Consider the following 12,217-nt stretch of genomic DNA (forward strand, 5'->3'; position numbering starts at 1 on the left):
TATACATATACACATATGTATGTATATACTATAGTTAGTGCACGATCGTATAAATATAATAAGTAACTTTATAATAGACAATGGGTATAACTATACATATTTACATCAGCTTATATAAGTCTAATATACAAACTTTTCCCACATATCAGCGGCATCTAGGTTACGTAATAACGTTCACCAAAATCTGGTCTATTAATTTTCAGTATTAAAAACAATTAATTAAAATATTTCTATTGTTCCTTAGAGGAAGAAGTGAACAATACATTTCATTTATTGATAAATTTATGTAGAATTTATAGGTTTGCCTTAATTGTCAAATATATTGTGTTCCATTTTAGAATTTAAATAGAAACAAAGGGAAAAGTCATATCGTTATATTACTTTTATTAATTGTTTTTTAAATTTTCTTGCTGTCATAACATATAATTACCGCTGCAGTTTAACCTGTAATGTTGAATATGGATTATAACACTGATTATGGTTTCTTATAATGCTACACACAGTAATTTAATAACAAATTTGTTTTATCTTAGTCGGAACAGTCCTTTTAAATAAAATGTGTAATACATATTTATTATATGTATTAAAAACCATAGATAAAGTATTATTTAAGTATTATATAATAGTATAATATCATCTTAATTTATTCGTAGTGATAAAAAATGTTATAAAAAAGAGTTTAAAAAGTAGTCAAAATGGCCGATATAGTAACGAATTTAAAAGTAGTGCAAGATAAAATTATTGCTGCTTCTGCTAGAAGGCTACTCGTATGTTATAAATATTATATAAATTTATATAATGATAATTATTTTGGAGTTATGTAAATAGATTAAATAAAAATATAAACATAAAACACTAGAGATATGTTTTAATAGTAATAATTTGTATATTTAACCTCCTTTTCACAGGAATACAAGTATTTTGAGCCACGTTTAGTAGCTGTGAGTAAATTGAAATCAGTTGAATTAATTGTGGATGCGTATAAAGCTGGTCAAAGACATTTTGGAGAAAATTATGTCAATGAATTAGTTGAAAAAGGAAATCACTCAAGTATTTTAGAAACATGTACAGATATACGTTGGCATTTTATTGGCCATCTTCAACGTAATAAAATAAACAAATTATTAACTACTCCAAATTTGTATATTATTGAAACAATAGATAATGAAAAACTTGCATCAGCATTAAATACGTCTTGGTCTAAAATTAGAGTACATGAAAATTTGAAATTAAAAGTAATGGTACAGGTTAATACTAGCAACGAACAAGGTATTACATATTGTAATTCTAGTAATTGGTTACGATTATTGTGTATATTTCTATATGAAAATATTATGAACAAAAATATTGCATGTTTTATTATATTCAATCTTCCTAACATAATATTTATACGACCTTAAAAATATGAAATTCATGCAAAATTTTTGTTTCATCTTCAAATAAGAAAGTTCAAATAAATGTAAACTATGTCTTGGCTTCTAGTTATTAGGATTATTCTGATTTTATAATTTAGTAAGTTAAATATATTATAAATTTACATTTTCAGAAAAGAGTGGTTGCGAAATCACAGATGTTTGTACTCTTGTTCAGCATGTTATTGATAACTGTACAAGTTTAGAATTTGTAGGTCTTATGACAATAGGCATGTTTGGACATGATCTCGCTAAAGGACCAAATCCTGATTTTTTGTGTCTGAAAGAATGTAGAGAAAAAGTTTCAAAAGAATTGGGTATTGATTTAAATAAGATAGAGTTATCAATGGGAATGTCAAATGATTATGAACATGCGGTAATTTTATTAGAAATTGTTATACTTTCTTAAAAATGTCAGACACGTATTAAAATATGATATTATCTTTATGCAGGTAGAGTTGGGAAGTACTAATATTAGAGTTGGTACTGCTATATTTGGGGAAAGAGCGAAAAAGGATACCTAATGAAATACATATTTTTTGTATAATATTTGTATAAATATATTGTATAATATCGTTATAAATATAATTTATGTTGCGTAGGTTGGTCGGTCTCTACAGTAATATACTACTGTTGTAGGAAACATTTTGGAAAAATTTTAATAATTTCAAGTAATAAAGTTAGATAAAATACTTCTCATATATGTATCGATAGATAGATAAAATATGTATAAAGAGTTGGACGATATCGTAAAGTCCTTAAATGATTATTTCTCTCCTTAAATGGATAAATACAGAGTGATCATAAAGTCTCAATGTATTTCTAAGGAAGGCTTACTTTATTATTTTCTACTTTCTACAATTTTACTAAATTTAACAAATAACATGCCAATATATCAATAGTGGCATAGATTACTCCTTTTTTGCATTATCGGCCAATTTTTTCATTATTTCTAATCCTTCACCATTGGCTTTACGATAACCTGGCGCGGATGATTTTATTCTCTCCATCCATTTAGCAACATTCACGTATTTCTCCACCTCGAAACCGAAAACCTACGATCAGTAACCATCATTTAAATCTCCAATTAACGTTCCCTTTTTCTCATGATGTATGTATACCTCCGATGTTGATACAGTGGCTGCCAATGCGAGATCGGCGATGGTCAAATTACGTCCAGCGACGTAATCTTGCCCATTTAAAAATTTATCGAGGACATCAAACGCGCCTTCGAGTACCTTGTAATATTCTGGATTGTAATTTGCCCCTCTAAACACAACTGGATACTGTAACAAGTTCGTTCGGTTTCAGGATATAATCATTTATTTTATATTCTCACCTTACTTCTCCTATTTCAAAAAGGAAGAAAACACAAGAAAGATATAAAAGTGGTTTAATTTTGAATAACTTACATAATAATTTTTCATGCCCCTATACAAGGTACCAATATCAAAATGTAATCGATGATTGACCAATGCTCGACCAGCCGGTGTTTGCGGATTTAGACGAATGTTTTTACCATATTGATCAACTAAATATGACATGATGGCTCGACTGCAATCGTTTATTGAAAGAGATTAAAGGATGATAAGAAACGAAAATGATACACATTGCGTATTAATTAATTACAAACCTTTCAGATAGTTTGTAATCGCCGTCTACAAGAAACGGGACAGTTTTCTGTGGATTCAGCTATAATAGGAATATAATCGCCATATGTTATTTTACGCATTACTGTAAAATTTCATTTTAACACATACTGTGTAGGTATCGAATAAAACGAATAGCGAAATATCGAAGAACGAAATAAAACAGAATAAACGCAGTCCTCTAATTAATTACTTTCAGTTAACTGTTGCGAATGCTGTATAATCGAGGAAGCGTATAATGTTTCGTTGACCGTACATTATTAATTTGATAGGTCCGTGTAATATAGTGTATTGATAATAATAATATTTCAATTGACATTATTACGTAAATGACTCTTGATATTTATTTAAGATTTTTAACCTTTTGCGGTTTTATGTTGACCACATTCGACATGCTATCACAATCGATTGCCAATTGAATGTATAAAACGTATTTATTTATGTTATGGATTAACTTCATGGAAATATACCAATATAGATATGTTATTTGCTCCGAAAATATGAAAATTTATCTAAATTATGAACAGTACATTTCCGAGGGTGAACTAGAAGAGATGAAATGTTACAATAATATGCAATATAGTAAACTTCGTAAAGAATAGATAACACAAGACATATTTAAGCACGCTGACCTGTTCAAATTCTGGCTTTAGATGTTCGCCTTCAAATAAATTGATTTCTATTAAATTTAAAGTAATACCAATGGCCTCGGCAGTCAAGAGAACCGCTCTGCAGGGTGAACTCATTGGCGTGTAATACAGATCCACTGACATGATTGCTTGTTAACTAAAAGAATATATTTCAACATCAGTTACAATGTAATTAAAATTCACGATGGTAGCACGCAGTATGACTGAAAGTATAATATAATTCCTCGCAAAGGATAGATAGAAATCATTAACAATAATTAACTGGTTGAACATTTTAAACACACGTGTAGCTTGCGACTTGCCGCTCAATGCAATTAAACATTTGCCGCGTATCACATGCTAGTGAAGTATCGTTTCAACGTTATCGAAAAAATATTTCGTTGCAACTTTAAAACTTTCGAGACCGTCAGTGAAAAGTATTGAAATATTCCATTACACGCCCCTTTTTTCAGCGGCGCCGGTTTCGTTCACAACGATTTTCGATAGAATCAATATCGCTAACTAAATCAATATACACACATACGAAAGTTACAGAACTATCCTGTGTACCTTACTTCGCATTTAATACGTCCTATGGCACATTCTTTTCGTCATTGTTGAACAATGCCAAGAGTTATTGTGAGATTTTCCAATGTTTGCACCATGAATATTCGGTTTTAGTTGAAGTCCAATAAAGATCGAGAATTTGCATCGAAAAACGGTATAAAAGAGAAACAAAACAGAAAAGAGCGATAAAAAATTGGAAAGAGGAAAGAATTCGTTTGCTCTTACGACGAATGGAACGAGCGATGGCGAGATTGCCGAACTGAAATTCGATGGGAACCGTTTCCAAAGCGCAACACGCGCGGAAGCGCGCGGCAAGTAAGGGTTTCATCTCTTGGCCGATTGAAGCGTATTGCCACAGTTTTGTTTTCAATCGATGTAATCGATAGAGAACTATTTTTCATACGACGAACCTATATATACGTGATCTGGAACTACATGTGTAGTAAAGTACTGCTACGTGCGTGCGCCATTAACAAGCAATCGATACACGCGAAACAGTTCAAGCGTACGTACAAACAACGTAAAGAAGGCGACTCATTGAACTGTCTAACAACGAGAATTGGGCATATGTATACGATAAATTCAAAATCATACTTCTTACTTGTCGAGAGTTTCTTAATTTAGAAATAGATCTAACAAATAAACAAATTTTAATTTATCAATAAATCTTGGTGCCCTTTATAATCGGTATACGAAGCAGTGAATACGATCACGAACATGCAAAGAAATAATTGCTACCTTTTCGTAATAGTAATAATTTTACAACTGGCGTGTGGTATCAAATTCCTTTTTAATAATTATTATCACTGTCTCGAGAAATATTAGTGCGATCGTTCCTTGTGAACGGTAGGAAAGGTATGAATATGCTTTATCTTATTCGTACAGGTGAATTGATTGTGAGTAGAGCTTGTGCGCTGACTCATTCGATGTACATATACATATAATAATATATGTATGTACATGTATGTAATGGCTGTAGAAGGTATCTACACACTAAAAGTATTCGTTAAAGAGACAGAAGTGTATAGAATATGTTTAATACGTAAAATTATATAAAATATCGGAAATACGGAAATAAGTAAAGTACTCGTTATAATCTTTAATAAGCAAAACGAGTCTCTATTTAAGTTCTATTTCTTTACTTGTGTTCGTAAAAATATAAATTTGTATAAAAATCCCTGGTTCAGTTATAATTAATGCGGATTCAACGACCGCGTAATACATATTTAAATAAATTGTTTTAACTTAGAAGCAATCACAAATGATCACACTTTTATGTAAATATCATTTCCTTCTAAAACTACTAAAAGTATTTATTCTTGTTTAATGATATTTTTATTTTATTCATTAAGGGATGTTTTACGATAGGACTCAAAGTTTCCTCGTAGAAACGAAAAGATCTTTCCCGTTTGGTTATAGCAAAAAGAAAAGCAACTATCGATGAAAGTGTTTTACCGATCATTGCAGTGTAATTAAAACGTACGTGAAACCGAGGTCGAGGATAATTAGCAAATGAACATCGAATCAAAAGGATGGTCATTGCTGAAGTAAATTGGTCGCACTGCGAACAGCAAGTGGCTACTATAATTACAAGGTTCATTAATACGTATTTGATGCTGATTCCACTATTTACTGTATCGTGCGTGGTAATGGTAATTTTACCTTAAATGGGTTCGAAACAGTTCTTTTTCACCGTATGTGAACGTCAAGCTGACAATTATTACAACGTGTTTTTAGTTCTCAAAATTTGCGATATATTTTTTATTTCATTTTTCATGTAGAATTATTTCTTTCGTTCGTTTCTATATTAAAACAACGTCACCGTAGGAGACAATCAAATTCAACAGAATTAGATACGTAACGATGTTGTTGGTTACCTCAATTCGTACGAAAACTAAAATGAAACTATGTAAAATTCAGTATACACATATGGCGATATGAATATGCAATGTATTAATATTTTTGGAACTTAATGTTTGCCAATTTTTAGAATTTCAGGAGAAAAATAGGTTCGATAGCGTATACGCGTCGACGTGCTGCTATAACGACTCCGCAATAGCATTTACGAGCATTCTGAGCCGGATCTACACTTGACGAACAACGCGGACAAGCATGAACGAACATGAACGAACAAACGTGGCCAGTATTGCGAGCATGAACGAGTGTGAACGAGCATTAACGAATTCGATTTCTCGCTTGTAAATACGCTGAAGGAAAATATTCATGTGTGAAATAATATTCGTTAAAACGATCGAATATTGGCTGGTGCTTATTCACTCGTAAAGTTTCCATTTGTAACACGTTGACTGCTGATGATGTCATGCTGGTGTCATTGGTTGATTGCTTTCGACGATGAACGAGTAACGCCACGTACAAATTGTTTTCGAATGGTGTCGAGAAAATGAACGAGTTCTAAGAAAAATTTCAGTCGTAACGAAAGGCTGCGTGACTTCGGCCCAACATTCTTATTTACGTTTACGTTAATTACCGATCTGACAATTAAATTAGTTGGGTGGACGATGATCTCGTGTGAAGCGCTTCTGAAAATTGAGCGAAGTTGGAGTTGACGGAATTGATAATGTCGAGACATTTTTTGACGGTATTAATAATAATAAATACAACCTTTGCAAAATATAAAGCAATAACAGTACATATAAGGCAATTATATATGTATCATTTAGACTCTATAATTATACGTAAGCAGAATTCCTCTCTGTAAAAGGGAACGATAAAAATTTTATTCATATAGAATTCACATAAAAGAAATCATGGTTTCGAATATTGTTATTGTGTTTCGCTTTTCACTTTTTCGTCATGTTATGCACCAAATCCTTGAATGCCTTTATGCCTGCGTTGTTGTACTCCTCGTATTTTGGAGCTTCCGACTTGATCTTTGCATACCATTTGGTCACATTTTTATATTTGCTGAGATTGTAGTCCATGGCCTGTTGTTAAAATGGTGTAACGAATAAATGTGACTTTATATAAAAGAGTTCTCTAAAACTCTTTTTTATGACTTTTTTCTAAGTCTCTTGATAGTGGCGTTACTGTCATATTATTATCAATGTAACATAACATATATTTTGATAAGATAATATTTTCAAGGAAATTACCTCTATCGTGGACACGGTGGCCACAATGGACAGGTCAGCAAGAGTCATGTTCTCTCCTGCCACGTAGTCTTGTCCTTCGAGGAATGTATTAAGGAAAGACATGGCTGTGCCAATAGCTTCGTATTTCGCTTGATCTTTAGGGGCTTTGGTGAAGATTATAGGATACTAATGAAAAATGTTAAGATCGCTAATTAATTATTCGCTTCATACACGTTCTAAAATAAAAGATTAAATAGCGGTTTTAAACGATTCGACGAGAAAATCATGTATATATCACCTAAATTGTCTACTTTTATAAGAATAAAAGAAATTATTTACGAATACCACGCATAATGAAATATGTAAGAATCTATTAAGTTAGTTTTTTATTTAAAAAAATCTAGCAACGTCATGTAACATAGAAATTCCTTTCAATGCGTCATAAGAAGTCACTAAATGGCTTTAAACTTACGTAATAGTCTGCGAAAGATTTATACAGAGTGCAGGCGTCGAAATACAACCTTTGGTCAACGACCGCGCGTTTCTTCGGATCCTTTGGATATAAGGAGTCATTCTTACCATATTGATTTACCAGGTATGTCATAATAGCCCGACTGAAAGAAAAAGAATGTACATAACGTCTATACGTTTTTATTCCTGATCTTGTTAATTATTCTAATTGCTCGCTCGTATTAGATTACTGGAATACTCCATACATGAAAACTGTAACACAGACTTGTAAGACAGAAAGTGCAAATCTACCGAAAGGAAAGACGCAATCGCAACAGAATTACAAAATAGCGTTAGAGCGATAATAGGATTCTATTTCTTGGAACGAAATGTTAGTTAATGATCAATTTATTAAATTCCTGCCAGTCTGTTATCTGAATAATTTTCGCCTGATCGCACGCACTGTAATCGTATGGGTATTTAGGTGCAGGTATACTTATATAATAGCATACAAACGGTAGATCATCGTATTGAGAAAAAAGAACGAGATTCTTTGAAATTAAAGAAGTATTCATAATATAATATATCAATCAAGTTCACCTTTCCCACAAGTAGAAACCATTATCATCGATTGTAGGTATCGTGTGCTGTGGGTTCATCTGTACATAAGGAGACATCAAATATATTAAAGTAAAATATATTAAAAGTAAATATAAATGTAATAAAATATTCGAGTATTTGATACAAGATATTAATTTCTTGCTTTAATAGAATTCGATACAAGTGTAATAGAGTTACGTTTAGCTTATATCAGTTACACGTACCTTCAAATATTCTGGTTTTAAGTTATCTCCGTTCATTAAAGCAACTTCCTTAAAATTCATTTCGATACCAAGCGCGGCAGCTGCCAATGCAGCGGCACGGCACGGAGCGCTTCCAGGAAGTTGATAAAAATCAATTGGCATTTTAATTTCTGTAACGGTATGTAATGCGTCATTTAAGAAACTCGCTGACTTCGATTCGGACTGACGTGTAGAATTAAAAATAGAAATAAAATTTAGACTGATTATTACTTAAACAATTATAAAATTATATTATAATATTAAAACTAGAAATAAATTTATTTACTTATTGCGAAATGATTATGCGTTAATTTAAATAAGGAAATATGTGATCGTTTCGACTATTCAACAGACGTGCGACAGAAGAAAAGTTTTAACGATACGATTTATAGATAGATTGAATATAGATATAATATACAGTGAACGCGAATCATACGAAAAAACGTTTCAGAAAAATATTGCTCGATATCGTGGAGGATATAGTACACTCTCGTGTACTTGACCTTACGATAACCTTGACATCTCTCTATGGTGCACATCGGATAACGCTAATGCCGGCGACACATCGGATTTTAAAGTTCGTATCTCGATAACGGATGGCGCGAACGATACGGGTTTATGGTATTTTGAAAACGTTTGCTACAAAGAATACGTAAAGCTACAAGAATACGTAATAAAATTGTAATGCCACTCTCAAGGTTATCGCAAGATTAAATACACAAGAGTATAGTATGTCCCCCTCAACGCTGTGCAATTTTTTTCTGAAATATTTTTTTGTATCATCGTGTTTTTTTCGAGATATTTCAGCGGTTAGAGATAAATTGGACATGCTGTATATCGTACATAGATGGAAAGTTACGTGTATACGTGTATCCACGTATTTGTGCACATAACAATGGCATGTATTAGGCATAACAATGGTATTGAGATCGTAACGATTAAGAGGGGAAAAGAGTACAGTGCAGAGATAGAAGGAAGTTCCCCGAAGGAATGCCGATTAGTTGTTTTTCGCACAACTCGATACAATCTCAAAGTTAAACACCGTATTGGCCGAAAATGGTGGAGGCCACTGAGATTAATAATTCCTTTGCCTCTGTACCGTCCCACGAAGTTTCTTTCTATCTCAGTGTTACGCATGATAGTTATTTAGGTCAGCGGAAATACTAAATAACTTTCCATCATGCAATAGCCGGTTCATCGCGTCTTCAATAAACTCCTTACTGCTATACACTAGTTAATATAAAAAATCCTACTAATTATATCGCTTTATATTTATTCGATACAGTCGCAAGTAATTTTTATATCGATGTTTATTCAAATGTGCCAGTATTTTCTAAAAAATCTATACCTTTATATAACTACAAAGTTACGTTTGCTATATATATAATATATATAAATTAGTATATAGAAATATATTAATATAGCGTGAAAAATGTAATGTAATACATTGGTTTAACTTATTAATACGTTACGTTTAAAAACATTGGATCTATTAACTTAAAAACAGCCAAGCATATATGGCATGCCTGTTGCGCCAAACAAGTTGCGTTATGGATCAACTTTTTATCGTTACAAGATTAAATATTTTCTCTGTATTATTCGTTCACAGTTTTAAAGGACTACAGGCACACTTGAAGTAAACACTCCTTGTCTGGTTATCTCCACCATGCACCAAATCGATAATCGTGTTGCAAAATGACATATCGAACTTCACTCTCAAGCAATAGCTGTACAACAATGAGATTCTACTTTATTCGGCAAAAACACAATTGACAATTAAGATCAACGTTAAATCAAAAACTGAAAGCACTGTCCATGAAACTTCGTACCGGTTATAGTCGGATCTTCGGACGACGAAAACAAGGATGATATGTGGCAGATAAACGAAGACGAGTAAAGTAAATTCAAATACGAGTTTCCCAATGGTATACTACCAGATAATTGCGAGCTATCTAAAGGAGTTAGCTCTCCAGTCTCTTTATAAATGCCAGCGTATCTACCATATGTCCTCCTTTTCAAGTAGCGAATAAGAGAGCGCTGCGCAGGCTCAACCGGTTTCAACTAGTTACGAGTATGGAGGTATCACCTCCTTTGCTTTTCCTCTTCGATATTTGTCGCACTTTCAGATCGTTAGATTTCGTTAGAATTTAGTATGTACCGGACAGACCGAAATAAACGATACACTGTTAGAAGCTGTTCGAAGTATTTAAGAAAATTTATTTAGAAAGCGTTTGAAAAAGTTGGGCGATTATAAAATAGATAAAAATATTCTTATCTCATCGTGACAAAATAATAATAATCCTGAAACTAGCATATTGAATAGAATGTGTTGCCAAGTTAAATTATCAAGAAAAATATGTAACTTTTATCCATAAACTTTTATGATTAATATGATATTGATTTATTATTAAAAGTTTTTTGATATTGCATGAATTGTTACATTTGCTTACAGAATACATTTTCGTTTTCATTTTAAGGATAAACAGGGATATAAAATGTAATGTCATTTTACTTGGTGATGTAACTATTGTTTCATTTGCTCTTATTCATACACCGGATGACTTTACAATAATCTAGTATTTCTCTGCCTAATGCAACGATGCAATCCCATGTAACGTAAAGGATTATTTTACGAATCAAATCCGTCTTCCGTAATAAACTTAGCTTTTTAAAATTCTATCATGCTGTTCGGCTTTATTTTGCGAAACGTAATGAGAAATATTCCTCAGGAGTATTTCAAATGTATTTCAAATAAATTAAGCTGGTCGCTCGAGGTGAAAGTACTTCTGTTCAGCCTTGAATGCAAACTCGAAGGTTTCAAAAATAAAGAAATAACTAAACCCAAAGTAAACCGATTATATTAGGTTGTCCCAAAAATGTCTTTCGCTATCTGCAAATCTGCTTTATCTGGCTACGTCGACACAAACGTGAAACCTAATCTATCAAATGTCGTCGACCGTCTTCTGGCTATCGTAGGGCACGTTTCGTTTTCATTAAAACAAAAAATGTTGTGCATATATTATTTTCTTCTAAAACGAAAGCAACTTTTAGGACAACCTAATAGATATTCAGAGAAAAAGACAAATTTTTAATACATAACATTTTCAAGTATTTGAATTCGATACTACAAAATATACGTAAATATAGAGATATAAATAGAAATATATTATATAAATACAACATAATATATCGTTAATGAATTTCATTTTACAAGCCTTTATAACGAGGAATCTAAAATCCTGTATTATTATGCCGTAACATTCTATACAGAAAAATACTTTGCTCTATAATATTCTCAAACGTTAGAAGTGTTTTTCTAACGATAAAGTTGATACATATAGGTGTTACGTAGGTACATGTTATCAGGTTTTGCAGGGTAATTATTACGATTAAATATAGATTAGTTAGCTCGTGTCATGTCATTGACAACGATATTTAATGTAACAAACAAGAATATAATCGTAAACTTGCAAATGGTTTGTTTAAAAATAGACAGGAAATTACAGTCGTGTTACATAAAATTAACGCTATGTACATTTTGTCGTTGCTGACAATGAATTCGCTCTAACGAATCCT

At 32.0% G+C, this 12,217-nt stretch overlaps 2 protein-coding genes across 2 annotated transcripts in view; one reads left to right on the top strand and one right to left on the bottom strand.

Moving 5' to 3' along the window:
- The first annotated feature begins 53 nt into the window (after positions 1 to 53).
- On the top strand, positions 54 to 2,238 carry LOC126870344 (pyridoxal phosphate homeostasis protein). The gene is made up of 4 exons (XM_050627958.1): positions 54 to 767; positions 909 to 1,269; positions 1,547 to 1,788; positions 1,865 to 2,238. Exons 1-4 carry the CDS (start codon positions 696 to 698, stop codon positions 1,934 to 1,936), a joined length of 747 nt encoding a protein of 248 aa, XP_050483915.1. The 5' UTR covers positions 54 to 695; the 3' UTR covers positions 1,937 to 2,238.
- LOC126870512 (uncharacterized) overlaps positions 2,232 to 12,217 on the bottom strand; it is a 111,849-nt gene continuing 101,863 nt past the window's right edge. Inside the window, exons 4-13 of the mRNA XM_050628310.1 lie at positions 8,624 to 8,772; positions 8,400 to 8,458; positions 7,822 to 7,963; positions 7,371 to 7,535; positions 7,063 to 7,202; positions 3,694 to 3,841; positions 3,046 to 3,104; positions 2,825 to 2,966; positions 2,534 to 2,698; positions 2,232 to 2,467 (exon numbers count right to left, since the gene is read on the bottom strand). Coding sequence (XP_050484267.1) covers positions 2,324 to 2,467; positions 2,534 to 2,698; positions 2,825 to 2,966; positions 3,046 to 3,104; positions 3,694 to 3,841; positions 7,063 to 7,202; positions 7,371 to 7,535; positions 7,822 to 7,963; positions 8,400 to 8,458; positions 8,624 to 8,772 — 1,313 coding nt within the window. The 3' untranslated portion in view covers positions 2,232 to 2,323. The remainder of the gene's footprint in view (positions 2,468 to 2,533; positions 2,699 to 2,824; positions 2,967 to 3,045; positions 3,105 to 3,693; positions 3,842 to 7,062; positions 7,203 to 7,370; positions 7,536 to 7,821; positions 7,964 to 8,399; positions 8,459 to 8,623; positions 8,773 to 12,217) is intronic.

Source organism: Bombus huntii, chromosome 10 (genome assembly GCF_024542735.1).
Source record: "Bombus huntii isolate Logan2020A chromosome 10, iyBomHunt1.1, whole genome shotgun sequence".
NCBI classification, from domain to species: Eukaryota; Metazoa; Arthropoda; class Insecta; order Hymenoptera; family Apidae; genus Bombus; species Bombus huntii.

Bases quoted from the DNA above. Each gene is read 5' to 3' on its own strand.
- LOC126870344 (XM_050627958.1), top strand. From the start codon at position 696: ATGGCCGATATAGTAACGAATTTAAAAGTAGTGCAAGATAAAATTATT. The intron at 768-908 runs GTATGTTATAAA...TCCTTTTCACAG, and splicing joins CTTCTGCTAGAAGGCTACTC to GAATACAAGTATTTTGAGCC. The intron at 1,789-1,864 runs GTAATTTTATTA...ATCTTTATGCAG, and splicing joins CAAATGATTATGAACATGCG to GTAGAGTTGGGAAGTACTAA.